Genomic DNA, 15,682 nt, shown 5'->3' on the forward strand with positions numbered 1-15,682 from the left:
TAATCTTCATTGGTTAATAGGCTATTGAACACAAAAATAATTTTTATTTCGAACCTTTCAGCTTTATAATATTAGTATAGATGTTTAAGACACGTGAATTTTTCATTAACTTGACTTTGTATTAAAAAAAATGAAGTTTTGTAAAAAAAAATTGTATTCCGTAGGCAGCGAGAACTATTAAAAATAATGTCATATATTAACATAAATTTTGTAAAAAAATGTGTTGATTTTGTTGGAGCTGGCCATACTTTATAATTATTTAATTTATTTATTTTTTTGATGTCCTAGACCGGGCAACCCAGCACTCTACCTCTTCCGTGTCATGTCCGCTTACCGATTATGTGTCGCTCCATCTACGGACTCCTCAAGAAGAATCTCAGATTATAACGAATAAAGTGTATAACTATTGTAATATTAAAAATAAATTAGTATTTTTGTCAAATAATAAATTTCGATCCACGGATCCCTCAAGAGATTTAAGTACATATATGCAAGAGACGGTCCGCGGTAGAACATCAATCATAGGGAAGGCCGCGTCACTGCCCTGTCTTACTGTTTCATTCCATTTCATTTCCTACATATTTTTATACTACAGAAATTATAAAAAAAAAAATATAATTATTTAAGGAATGTACTTCAAAAACTAATTTCTTTGACTTCATACACTTAAAGACGCGTGGGCGCTACACTGGTTTGTGACACTGGTTTGTGACCGTCGCGCTGGCGGTTGCTGATTCGATCCCCACAGATGGCAAACGTTTGTATTAGGCATACAGATGTTTGCCGTGGTCTGGGAGTTTGTGCTTGTGTATTGTGTGTGTTTCCGGACCACAGACACAGGAGATAATCTTAGTGGAAGCCTTAGTCAGTCAGTCAGTTCAGCCTATTGCAGTCCACTGCTGGACATAGGCCTCCCCAAGCTCGCGCCACAAATACCGGTTTTCCGCAATCCTCATCCAGCCCACACCGACAATCTTCCGAAGATCGTCGGTCCAACGGACCGGAGACGTCCCTCACTGCGTTTGCCTCTCCAGGACCCGTCTGCTCCAACGGCCATCGGTTCTGCGACACCGGTGACCAGCCCACTGCCACTTTAACTTGCTTATTCTATGGGCTATGTCAGTTACTTTCGTTCTCTCGCTGATAGTCTCACAGGCACTAGTTAATTAATTAAAAAAAAAGAAAAAAAAAAACAACTTAATTTTACCTGCGAATATTATCCTAAATGTCACCTAATTAAGACTTCAAAATCAGTCGAGGGGTTAACAAGTTGTCATTAAACAAACACGTGACACCCATCTATAAAAACATCACACATTTTTTGTCGGTCGAGTAAAAACTTGTGTTATTTTTTCATATTACTAAGTCGGCGAACAAGCGTGGTTGAAACAGTATTATTTAGCTGTGATCTTCTGTAAGGTCGAGGTCGAGGTACTTCCCCAGTCGGTCTGCTCCAGATTTTGAGCCGGATATTCCCTGCCGTGCCCTACCTGAGTATAGTTTGTTTATTACTCTTTGAGTTTATAATCATTACACAAAATAAAACACATATCTTTCCACTTTATAATATTAGTAGATACAACAAGATTATGCAAATTTGAAATTTGTTTTGTATATTCGAAAACCAAAAATCGTGACATAGGCGTATGAATCACAATAACGTGACGAGTAGGTATATATTAGTGAAAATTAAAAGAAATTATAATGTAGCCTATCCATTTCGGTAAATATAGGCCATAATGCAGCATGCTGTGACTCATAAAAAATTGTAATATTAATAATAAAAGATACTAACTACTAACTAAAGGCAATAATGTAATTATTAATACTTATTAAAGGTAAACGGTACATCAGAGCGAACGCTTGCGCATTCCTCGCGTTTTCAAATGATTATTTACTGAGAATTCCATCGGTATCGGCTTAGCATTAAGATTAATTAAGTATCATCAAGCGAATATTTAAGCGACTTTTGAAAAATTTAGTTAACTTCTAATGCGTTTAAATTTTTAGTTTTTGGTTCTGTCTGAAAACAAATAAAAATGGTTATACTAGAATAGATACAAAGCTTTATTTTTTAAATTGGTTTTTGCTTTCGTGTTTTTTTTCAATTTTTTATAATCAAAACACCTTAATATTCGTTATTCTTCAATAATTAAGGATTCATATATATTTAAATACCGTACTTTTGTTAATATATGTAAGTCAAAGAGCAACACGGAGGGGAGTAGCCATGTACAGGCGTTCCCCTCTGTCAAGGTATAAGGCCAAATGGCCATATGCAAACAATAAAACTAGTTGCCGCCGCACTGATCACTAGACTAAATCTAGTTGCGCGATTGAATCAACGTCCTTCAAAAAATGCCAAATTGTTCTGTTTTTTACTGCAAAAAAAGATCTGCCACGTCAAATTTACTAAAACATGGCGTTACCTTTCATACGTAAATATTTTTTTAATCACATTATTACTTGTATACTTCTTTTAAACCTTTTTTAAACTTAAAAATTACAAATATTATCGTTCGTGTTGACTCGATTTGTTTACCAACACAGGCCGCTCGCCCGCATACAATATGCGGATCAGTCGAGCGACTGATCGGAGTCTATTTCCGAGAAGTCACTGTCGCCGAGCGATAGTGTTGTTACCGGTTTGTTTGTAAATGGTTATCGATAAAAATGGCAAAAGCAAAAGAGGAGACAGACATTTTTGAGATTTTGATTTATATAAAATATTATGTTGCTAGCTTTTTTTAATAAACATAGTTATATAATAATATTGCATTAAATTAAATATAATGCACGTATTATGAGTATTAATACATTTTACTAGAATTACTTAATGTAAACTTCCACCATAATGTTTTATATAAAAATTTGGCAGGTTTTCTAAAAATCCAAATTTAAGGGACTCATGGAAAAAAATAGTAATAACAGATTAACCTGGACGCACACAAAAAATAGTGTAGTTTGTTCAGATCATATCAATACCACTAACTTTTAAGTGTTGGCGAACAATAGAAGGATTAGTCGAGTCAAACCAACACTAACGCCACACTGTTTTTGTCCCGTAAGTTTTTTTTTGTCTCATGTACAAGGTAATCAAGATATGGTTCACCTTAGTCATAGTAGTGAAATGAAGCTTAGATTTATCAACTTTGAAAATGAACAATGTCCATCCTTTCAGAGTCATCAAAAAATCATTAAATCTAGCAGATGACAAGCTAATTATCTTATGATGCCATTAGTGTTACGCTCCCTACTCCCTATTCGTTGACATCACCGTGTACATCATCAACTCCTCAAAATTTATGTTAACTTTAAATCGTTTATTGTAGAATGGCATTGTTTGGCACAACATCGTTGCACCAAACATATTGTGACATAATTATAATAGTTAGACATAGGCTGTCGCGACACTTTTTAACTGACTTCCAAAACGGGGAGGTTCTCAATTCGACTGTATTTTTTATGTATGTAACTTCAGAACTTTTGACTGGGTGAACCGATTTTGATGATTTTTAATTTAACAGAAAGCTGATGTTTATCATGTGGTCGCGTTTAAATTTCATCGAGATCTGATAACAACTTTTTGAGTAACCTTTGATAACGCGTATATATTACGTATATTGTATTACTTGTCGATGTAATTGAAGGCAGTTTTGTTTTCGTTTGCGAGCAAATACAATTATTGTAGATAATGATGTGTTGTACAAAGTCTTACTACATTATATATTTCTATTATCATTAGTTTTTGCAGCGCACGCAATGTAAGGAATTTTTTAGGTTATTTTTTTTATCCCTTGGGTTACATTATTGGAGTTTTAGTAAGGATCCCTAATATTTTTGAAAATATAGTATAACCTATGTCGCTCAAGGATTATGTAGCTTCTCAACGGTGAAATAATTTTTGAATCGGTCCAGTAGTTTCGGAGCCTATTCTATGCTAACAAACAAACAATCAAATCTTTACTCTTTATAATCGTTTATTTTACATGAAGATATTTGATTTGTAGTATATAATAAATTAAGCCTATTTTTATAATAACATCTTACCTTTATATCAAATTAAAAAACCTTATTTCCCTAACCGAGTACTTGAATTTATCGATAATGGATATCGACAGTAGTTACAACCATGGCTGTAAGAAACTTGTCAGTGTAGTTGCGGCGTGTCATTATACTGTAATGACACAGAATGTATCTATGTGTGTGTGAAAAATGTAAGTGTGATTTTAATTTAGTTTGTGTGAGTTTCGTAGTGACAGGCGATTATTTTTGTGTGGGAATTAGATAAAGTGTGCATGTGTGTAATTTCCCCCCGCAAAAAATGACAGACTATTTTGTATCGGTAGCAGACGCAATGGCTACTCCCCTCCGTGTTGCTCTATGATGTAAGTAACGCGAGAAAATTATCATAAATATGTTTATACGTTGAATTTTTTACACCAATATGGCCGCTCATTAGTAGCACAGATAATAAAGTAATAAACGTCAAAATGACATAATATATTATACTTCACTGACAATTTATTTGCATAATATCTTGATTCTAGTATTTTAGATATTAAATGGCAGTTTTATTGTGCCTGTTTCATGATTTATATATAGTATTATAGTATTTTTTATTTGCAAACTATTTTGTTAACACTTTCCTTACGATTTATGTGTTTTTTTTTCTAATGCACTTCACGTTTTAATAACAGATTAAATATATTTTTCTTTTATATTTTTTTACGTATGGTCAGTCCACCGGAAATACTTGCACGCAAACACCGACTTCCGTAAGCCGCCTTTGATCCTTAATAGGCCCTAAACATATCGACATAAATACCCCTTAATTGCTGATTTTATTTATAATTTTTAATTAATAAAAACCAACCATAGAAGACACAACCTTACGAATTGAATTATAAAGAACATTGTTCTCTAACAAAAATATGAATTAAATTCATAACTCATTATATGTGTAGTACTAAAACAAAGTACCTTAACTATACAAAATAAGGTTCAAATTTGTATGACAAAAATAATTACAATTTAAAATTGATTTTATATTCTTTATTTTAAAATCGATCTTATTGACAACATAATGAAGTCGAAATTCCTTTACAGTATCGAAATATCAAATAAGACATTTCAAATTAAACATTCCATTTTATTATAAAACAAATTTGAACTTTAACTTTTTAAGAACAGCGTCGATTATCATACAACGTCATCATTAGGTTCTTTATCATTTAAACAGTTATTAGTTGTATCGGAGCGAAATGTCTTCATTAAACAACTTCGTTGGTGGCATTGACTTGTAAAAAGACCCAGCTGTTCACGGTGGAACTATTTGATGGAATATTGTTAAATTATTTCTTTCGAAATTTGAAATTTAAATTCTTAAATAATTAAAAAAGGAATTTCTTAGATGGGCGATAGAGAAAATATTCGATTTTTTTATTTTATTTTATTTTTTTGTACGAAGAAATTATAAACCAAACGATTAACTCAATAGAGCCTAATTTTTTTTATTATATTTAAAAAGAAATATAAACTGTAGTTTATATATTTTTATGTGTAGCCTAAAACAAACATCCCAATATTGTGTACAAATAAAATAAAAGCACGTTCAAGTCATGGATACGAATTAATAAACCTGTTTTTTTGGATATCAAGCTTTGCGGTTGTAACACAAATCTAACCGCAGGACAAAATAAAAACAATTTAACTGGTATTATATTTACAAAGCATTTAAAAAGTAAACATATGAATGAGTTTTCAATTAAATTAACTTTCTCTTAACATTCACAGCTGAACAACGATCTCTTGTACTTATTAAGAATTGGAGAATAACTCGCCAAATCTTTTTAGTTTTATATAAAATATTCTTATTGTAAGAGATTAATATATATTTTAAAACTAGCTGCATCTCATGATTTTAACTGCACAAATTCGTATACTTTGAGAATGATAAAGTAGGCTGTGTGCTGTTCTGGATGACTCTAGCTGTCTACGTACCCAGTTTCATAACAATCGATTCAATAGTTTTAGCGTGAGAGTAACGAACATACAAAGTTTTGTACTTCATCATATAATTAAGACACACACATACATACAATTTTGTTATTACTAAGTATGTTGTATGTAATGTTATAAAGTTGTAGAGGCTGTTTATACTCGCTTATCTCAAGAATTACTAGTTCGAATTAAAAAATTACTTAACCATTACGTAGCCTATTTATCAAGCAACGCAATAGGCTACATTACATTATGCTATGACCAATACGAAGCGAGAAAAAGTGAACAATAATTTTAACATTTTCCGAGCATGACATAAATATGAAGATTCGTAAGTGAACAAAGTCACAGTACAAAGCTAGTATGTCATATATGTAAATCGTTTCCAGAGTTCTTAAGATATCGCGTATGTGTGTATGTGTCAGGAGCAGGTCGTGACGTCAGACCACCCACGGACACGCTAATTAAGACGTTACTACACATTAACGTTTATTTCTCCGCCTGTCCTTGTAGCTCGGGAATTATTTTAACAGTTTTTAATTCTTATTTATACGTTATGATTTTCGAAGTGAAACCTCTTTGTTTGTGATTTGAAATTCGATGAAACGAAAATACGTTACAATAAAGCAAGAAACACATAAATTTGTAGGAGAGAATGATGAATACATCACTGCTACAAACGCGTAGGCTACGCGTTTTGCATATGGTGCTTACAACCTTTTTTATGAGACCAGCATTGTCGATAGAGCAAATCACAACCACCTACCTTCCTACGACTTTTCCCACCTAATTAGTAACTGCCTTACGTAAATATTCTGTCAATAATATAAAATAAAATAAGAATCAAGTCCAAGCACTCTGTTTTTTTTTTTTTTTTTTTTAATGTAGGCATAACGATAATTTTTTTATTCGTCTATAATATTAAGTATATTTATTAATTAAACTATTACAAAGAAAATAATGTACGTTTCAACACATTTGTCTCGGACACTATTAATCCGATCCCAAAAATTCCTTTTATGTTGGATAGCTTGTTTATTATTGAACATTGGCTAGAAAAGATCTCATCACGACACACATAATCGGAGTAATGACCTTTTATCTTACATGTAAACTTTGTATAATTATGATTTTATTTTGTATGTTTGTTTTGTATTTCTGTGTCGTTTTTAATGGTGTTTTCTCTATTGTTTCAGGACGAAGTAAGTACGGGGCGCGCTCACGGACAGAACGTGAGGCACAATGATTTAATTTTATAACTTATTTATAAATTTATTACGAAAATCTTCTCGTAAATAAGCTAACATTATCATATGTTACTTTTCTGACTAAATTAGGTTTACAATGTAATTTAGGTAAAGTTTGCAATTATAAAAATTTTTGATTAAATTTAAAAATGTCGTAAAATATATCAAAATTGCAATATTAACTTAATAATATTAACAAAATAAATAAATATTGACATATATTTTTTTACACAATCATCGCGTTTGAAGTCCGAGATTGATCAAATTTACCAGAATTATAATAATAATAATACTCTTTATTGGACACCATTAAAAGAAACAACAAAAAAAAAATAACCAAAAATGAAAGATGTACAAAGGCGGTCTTATCGCTGAAAGAGCGATCTCTTCCAGACAACCTTATTCCAGAAGAATCCAAAACATCTAATACATTAAAATTATTTTAATAATGACTATCCAACCCGAAAGACGCTTTCCTTTCTTGCAAACTTTCAAACATCAGAAGTTTAAACAGTGTTGAGTTTTCTGAAACTGTACTAATTTCTTTTTGCACGATTTTCTTTATTTTTAGGTTCATTGGATACCTTGTACAAAGCATTAAAAATACAATAAAAATTTCTAAATTGGCCCAGCCATTCTTTAGTTTTAAATTTAGCAACACAATATATATAGCGAATAATTTTTATTTCTTCAGAAGATAAATAACTAAATTTAAATTCTAAGCTACAAAGTTACTCACAACTTTTTATCGAGCTATGAAGCGTGACTCGAGAGAAAAAAGTTTCAAAAAAAGCTTTAAAAAAAGCTTCAAATTAAGCACCTATAATAGAATAGAAAAAACTGTCACCGCCACAAAAAACTAAAGGTCGGTGAACTTAATCATTAATCATTGTTAGTTTATAATGTAGAGTCATTCTTGACTCTATCTTAGAAATGTTACTATGGTTCTGTATAAATTTCCAAAAATAACGTGAATTTTTCAAAATATCTAAAATTGTGTTAATTTATTTTTCAAAGACTTATAAACGACGTATTTTGGCCCTAACCATATTTGTAATAAATAATTACTATACATATACAAAAAAAATACATTTACAAAAAAAAATGCCAAAATAACGATGAAATAATTAATATTATATAATAATGTTTTTTTAATTATGTTGAGTATTAGACAGAAAAAAGCTAACTTGTGTATATGTAGTATACAAGTATGTGTAATAAATAATTATGATACAATTAATTACAAACCAAATTTGTCAAATAATGACAAAAATAATACTGTTTTTTTTTAATGACGAACGTAATTAAATAGCTAGTTCGTAAATAAGAAGCTAGGATGTTCGTCTGTCTTTATTATTCAACTCTCTTAGTTCTGAAGTTGCAGGTACTGTCATTAAATCTATATAAATAAAATTAATCGCTAAATGTGTTGTTATGTGCTAAACTCGAGAACGACTAGACTAATTCAGATAACAAAAATTCTTTGATTTTTCTTTATACTTTACAGAGAGTTTTTGCAGAATTAAAAATAAGGACAATGATACAGAATTTGGATTTTTTTTTGAAAATGCAACGATAATTTAAAATATTTTACTACTTTTGGTAAGAGGGGAAAAAGTGTCTGATCAGCTAGTTATACCTACATCTAATAATGGAGAAACGAAATATAAAAATTGTAATATAAAGCTGAAAATAAGTTACTTTTATTATTAATCGTCTTTTTAATTATTATTTGCTTGGAAACGAAAAAATACCGACTTCAATTACATCGACAAGTAATACAACGTAGGTGGACGAAGTAGTGAGTTAGACGAAGTAGTAAGTAGGTAGTTGAAAAGCCATGCCAGCCAATACTCCTACGTAATACTCAGAAGTTTTATTTCGAAGTCTTTATTTAACTGATTGTTAAAGAAATATAAAATGTCTATATCTAGAAATTATTCATACAATTCAACTCAGTTTTTTACCATCAACTTACAGTGTCCTAAAAACAGGTTTATTAGGAAACAATATTTATTAAAGAATATTTATTATCAAAAGGTACTTATGTAACTAACTGTACCTTTTTTATTATTTTTGTTTGTGTTAAAAAAAAATATGATATTTTTTTTTGTGTACATTTTAACTATTTTAATGTGTACTTTTTTGTTACTTTATTGTATAGTTTGTTATTATGTTAGTAGTCATTATCATGATAGGAGTTTACTCATTAACAAACGATGTAAGACGCGTATATGAAACGAACATGAGAAGTAAATTTGTGTGCAACAGTAACGTTGATTTGCTCTGCGCGTGACGTTTTCCTTGCAACGTTTAATAAGAGAAAGAGGCAGATATATCACTACATATTATAAAACATAGTCGCTTCCCGCTGTCTGTATGCTTAGATCTTTAAAACTACGTAACGGATTTTGATGCGGTTGTCTTTAGTAAATAGAGTGATTCCAGAGGAAGGTTTAATACATGCATAATATAGTAGGAATACTGACATTTTTAGAGGTTTCGAATGGGCATATCGTAAATAAACACATTTTTTGCGCTTACATTGCAAATATTAATTTTATATTTTGTAGTGTATTTTAGTATCATTTTATTAGCATTGCACCCGTGCGAAGCCGAGGATGGTCGCTAGTTTTTAAATATGACGGTAATCGTTATTAATGATTAAACTCCTAGTGGTGTGTCATTAAATGACAAAGAGAGTACACGCACTTTCTTTGTCATTTAATGACATGTGGCCTGTTAACGTTTTTTACAGGAGCAGTTTGGAGGACCCGTGAGGCGGTCGGTGCAATATTTTGACCAATTTTAAAATTAGATAGCTATGTATGAATTGGTTAAGATATTGCATCGTCCGCTTGACGGGAATGCCTGCGGGGATGTGCCTGTTTTTTTTTGTGCTTTGTGTGTGCTGTTTGTGTATTTGTTTAACATTTGTTTTGTGTGTGTGTAACATTTTATTTTGTGTTTTAACTGTAGAATTGATGGTTTTATTTGTGTGATACAACTGAGTCGAATTGAGATTATTATAATTAAGAAACATTGCGATTTATTTGATTTAAACAAATTATTTTTAAAATTTAAGTATACAACTACTTCTTATCTCAATATTTTTAAAATCCAAGCAGAACAAACTTAAATTGTCGATTTTTTTTTTCTGAAAATAAAAAATACGCGTTTATAACTACAAAAGAATATAATAACATATAATAAAATAATAAGAATATATTAATAAATAACAAAAGAATGTTTTCTTAATCACTGTACATATAGTTATTACCTATTTATTTTCTTGCAAAATAAATATGCGTGCGTTACCGTTATTATTATTATTACACTTTAGTAGAGCAAAATATTTGTTTTGTTTTGTCAACAACAACGAACCGAATCGATCAATATTACTAGAAGTCTCTTTGCATTTAAGAGCCTCTTCGTTAAGGAATTCAACTACAGCGATTTTAATTAAAGTAACAAAAAAAAAACGATGAAAATTGACAATCTAGAAAAAAAATCTCAATATTAATTTTTTTCTCTCTCTAAGCTTGCTGTTGCTTCACATTTTATATGTTTTTAATATTTAAATAAACAACTTGAACTATGTATATACAATCTTTTTAGATGTGAGGATTGAAGATTACAATCCCTACTAATATTATAAATGTGAATGTAAGTTTGTTTGTTACGCTTTCACGCGAAAACTACTTAACTCATCATCATGAAATGTTGTACACATATTCTTGGAGGTATTAGAAGTAAAATAGGTCACTTTTTATTTTAAAAAATTCGACGATTTTTTTTTCAAATACACGACGAAATTTATATTTATATATAAACCCCACAATGGGTAGCTACATGTATATTTTTACTTGTCTGACTATTTGTCCTTATCAATCTCTATATTACGGTTTGGAATTATGTCAAAGCCTATCTCTGCTATTCTCATAAATACCTGTTAGTAATTGTATATTTTGGTAAAAAAGTTGATCAGTAACCCACGGTGCCACGGTGAAGCGTTACAAGTTGTAACCCTTACCGAATAAAGACAAAATATTCTCTGACAAAATTAACAGGCCTTATTGTTTTCTAATGTTTACGCGAATTTCACACATAATGAAACGTTTATTAGATGCCCGACGGGATTTCGGATACTTTACAGCAACCATGGTCACGGGAGAACGGTCACGGAGGGCATCTAAAAAAAACTTAATAAACCGTGATAATATTCGTAAAACTTGTTTCAATTAACAGGCCTTGTTACATGAAGAATATTTTTATGTCATACATTAACAGCCTGATAAATAAGATCAATTAACCCTTGTGAGGTTTTTATAGTAAGTTACTTTAATGAATAATTTTTTCCATGCAGGTCCTCGCACCAGAAGGCCAAAGAAACCTCCCGGGGACGGAACCCCAACAGACGAGAAGAGACCTAGAACTGCATTTTCTGGACCGCAGCTTGCTAGACTAAAGGTTAAATGAAGTTTAAATAATAATTCTGTTATCATTATTTTTACTTTGTAGCCATCATTATTTCGCAATTTAGTCACGTTGGTTTTAATTTTTAAAAATACAATGATTGTCCATCATTATTTTTAATGTATCCGTCATTATTTTGCAATTTACCTAGTTACCTACATATGTCTTACCACGAAATGTAACATTTTTTATTCTGTTATTTTTATTACGAGTACTTTACCAAAAATATGGTATTTGCATTGTTATTACAATTAAGCAACATATTATTATTTCGTATAGTAAAAAATAATAATTTTTATATCAAAATAATAGATATTATAGCCTTTACTCAACATTTATTTTTATCGACTCAGCGTTTTTTCATGGTTTAATTTTTCATTTATATAAATATAGCGTTAATTTGAAAACAAAGTATACTTTGTAGTGAGATTTTCATTAGTTTTCCCACTTAAAAGAAATATTAATCTCCACACAGCACGAGTTCGCCGAGAACCGTTACCTGACCGAGCGTCGGAGACAGACCCTCGCCGCTGAGCTCGGCCTGGCGGAAGCTCAGATCAAGATCTGGTTCCAGAACAAACGAGCCAAGATCAAGAAGGCGTCTGGACAGAGGAACCCGCTGGCCTTACAATTGATGGCCCAAGGGTTGTACAACCATAGCACGATACCACTGACGAAAGAAGAAGAGGAACTAGAGATGAAGGCAAGAGAAAGAGAACAGAATAGACAAGGAGTTTAGTGCATATCAATGATAACTCTTCAAAAATGTATACAAGTGTAGAGTGACACCTTTGAAATAATGAAAATAAAATTGGCTTTTATAGTAGATGTAATAAATAATTTATTTTTATTGAGTTTTTGTAAATATATTATATGTATCACAAACTCACTTGCACACGTTTACACGTATTTATAAATAAATCTTCAGTTTTCCAAAAACAATGAAATTAAAAATGTAGTTTCCTATTAAATGGAAAATAATATAAAAGCGAGTTATTGTTAAAGTTATTGAAAACTACATAGATGATCGTCCCGAGTCATAGAGTGATATAGCCTATAATTACATAATAGGCTTAAAACAATCGCGATTAAACAAAGTAACTATAACAATAAATTCTTCGTCGATATTAAAAGCTTACGTACGCACGTAAGAAGTTATACTTCATTGGCTAGCGTTGCTAACTTCTTCTTCATTGACTGGCTAACTTCAGGGTGTCGATTTCTTGTAACGATGCGCGCGCATCATAAACTTACCCTCATCATTTTTCTCTAACGCGCCAATAGAAATATAACTTCATAAATGTCTTTTATATTTTACGTATACATTTTTGGAGATAATACCAACACGGTTTGAACATCAACACAAACATACCGGATTTATTTGAGTCTGAAATAATAGATTTGGATACCTATATACGTCCAGTCCTTGCTGTACACTTAAGTGTACAGCAAAATTCAAAATATCGATCTCGAAATATAACAATAAATTAAGGATCAATTAAGCCGGTCGCTGATAACGTTACAGATACTCGTATCCTAAAGATAAAAGTATCCGATATGTGAATCTTGTTTCACTATCAACCTCTATCATGCAGATGTTTCTGTTCGCAAACTGTGAAACAAAAACTTGTAATCTTAATTCAGGATTCACGTCTTATTGATGAGGTCTATCAGTAACTAATGTGCGTAATAAACATTATCAGCAAACAGCTAAATTGGTCCTAAAACTGTTAATAGCTATGAGATATCTTATGAGGTAGGTGTTGTCAAAGTGTGATGATTTTCAAGAAACTATACTTACATAATATTAACATATTTTTTATTATTATTATTATTATTACAGCCTATACAGTCCACTGCTGGACATAGGCCTCCACAAGTTTACGCCAAAAATAACGTGAACTCATGTGTTTTGCCCATTGTCACCACGCTGGGCAGGCGGGTTGGTGACCGCAGGGCTGGCTTTATCGCACCGAAGACGCTGCTGCCCGTCTTCGGCCTGTGTATTTCAAAGCCAGCAGTTGGATGGTTATCCCGCCATCGGTCGGCTTCTTAAGTTCCAACGTGGTTGTGGAACCTTGTTATCCTTTAATCGCCTCTTACGACACCCACGGGAAGAGAGGGGGTGGCTAAATTCTTTAGTGCCGTAGCCACACAGCACATTACATAATAATATTAACATATATAATTATATATTACACGTTACATTAACATTAGCTAATAAATTAGACACTGCGAAAAAAATAATTTATTATTAGTTTAGACAGCTCGTGAGCGTAGATACATGTTATATTAGTTCAAATGACCCCGCACAATTTGTATGGAAAATGGCTCTTGGCTAAATTGGCTGAAATTTTGCATAGGGGTAGCTTTCAACGTGCTGATCAAAAGTCTCAAGGGGCACAAACCCCCAAGTTTAACCCACGACTCTCTACAACCCCGAAAACCTCCCAAATTGCACTTTGCAATAATCGACTGCAGCTTTGCGAAGAGACAGGCACCAACACCCTTAACATAATTCTAAACTATACCCCCTCAAAATAGACCCCTATTGATACGATTATATAGACCTGACCTATTTTATTTATTTATTTAAATTCTTTACTGTACAATAAGTACACCAATACAAGCTTGTACAAAAGGCGGCAACATTTACATATCATCATATTTTACATTCTAATTTTTATTAAATGTTTTGTTTACATATGATATATTGTCCATACTCCATATATTATATTACATAGACTACTTCTACACACGTGCACATATAAAAAGTTTTCTATTCAATATCACCGAACTGTATTTAACACTTAGTATTTTTTTTGTATTTGACGTAAGAATATCAAAATGTTTCTTATATGAAATAGCCCCCGAATTTATTGTTTACACCTCTGTGATAGAGCGAAAGCGATAACATCACATTAGATTTTTTTATATAAAAAGTCCCTAAAAGATTGTCACGATACCCTTTGTAGTTTTTTTCTACGCCTACTCATCGCAGCATCCGATTTCATGCAGAAGATGATCTGGAACAAACATACAGACAGATAAAAATAATATTATTATCAATGTTTTGTTCCTATTCTGAAATAAAGTCTCGTGTAATTAGTTTTTCTTAAATATATTTTATGTACAGACATCTGCCAAGTAGAATTATATAATATGCATATACATATGTATGTCATTTCGTAATTAAAGTGCCTACTACTTGAACGATCACACTTTGATAACACCGTCTCATAAACATCCTAATATAGGAGTAACTGTACCTAAAAACAAAGTCATTCATGTTACTAAAACACAAGATATGTTACAAGTTGCTTACACGAGGCTACTATTTTAAACATAACTGTAATTATATATATTTATTATATATATATCCACCAATCCACATTGGAGCAGCGTTGTGGATTAAGCTCTGATCCTTCTCCTGCACGAGAAAAGAGGCATATGCCCAGCAGTGGGGTGTTACAGGCTGAAGCGAGCGATAGTTATATAAATCATTAATAAATAAAATCGAACTGACACATCAAACATCATTTTATAATTATAAACAAATTTCGCATAACATTAACTAAAATAACTGCAAATCATATTGAAATAAATCATTATTTGTCAAAGTATTCACATAATCATTAAATTGCATAAATGTGTAATTATTATCATTGTAAAACATTTTCTTGTCAAATAATGTAAAATATTTATTTTTTAAAAATTATCGTAACGTGTATTTATTGTAATTATATTATTATAGAAACACTTGTCATTAATTTGCAATTATAAACTTGCCATCATATAAATTCGTTATTATTGTAATGTAGTTCATTGTACTTATATGTTCGCATTTGAATTGTAAAAATAATTAATAAATTCAATGTAAATATTAATTAGAGAACAGTTTTTAACAAAAAATTAAAATTAATAATTAAGTTATTTATTGTGCAATGTAGCAGTAT

At 31.2% G+C, this 15,682-nt stretch overlaps 1 protein-coding gene across 1 annotated transcript in view; it reads left to right on the forward strand.

The window, feature by feature from the left end:
- Positions 1-12,578, forward strand: part of LOC123667973 (homeobox protein invected-like) — a 65,066-nt gene extending 52,488 nt beyond the window's left edge. Inside the window, exons 3-5 of the mRNA XM_045601799.1 lie at positions 7,200-7,205; positions 11,617-11,720; positions 12,202-12,578. Coding sequence (XP_045457755.1) covers positions 7,200-7,205; positions 11,617-11,720; positions 12,202-12,465 — 374 coding nt within the window. The 3' untranslated portion in view covers positions 12,466-12,578. The remainder of the gene's footprint in view (positions 1-7,199; positions 7,206-11,616; positions 11,721-12,201) is intronic.
- Positions 12,579-15,682: the final 3,104 nt, after the last annotated feature.

Source organism: Melitaea cinxia, chromosome 29, assembly GCF_905220565.1.
Source record: "Melitaea cinxia chromosome 29, ilMelCinx1.1, whole genome shotgun sequence".
Classification (NCBI taxonomy): Eukaryota; Metazoa; Arthropoda; class Insecta; order Lepidoptera; family Nymphalidae; genus Melitaea; species Melitaea cinxia.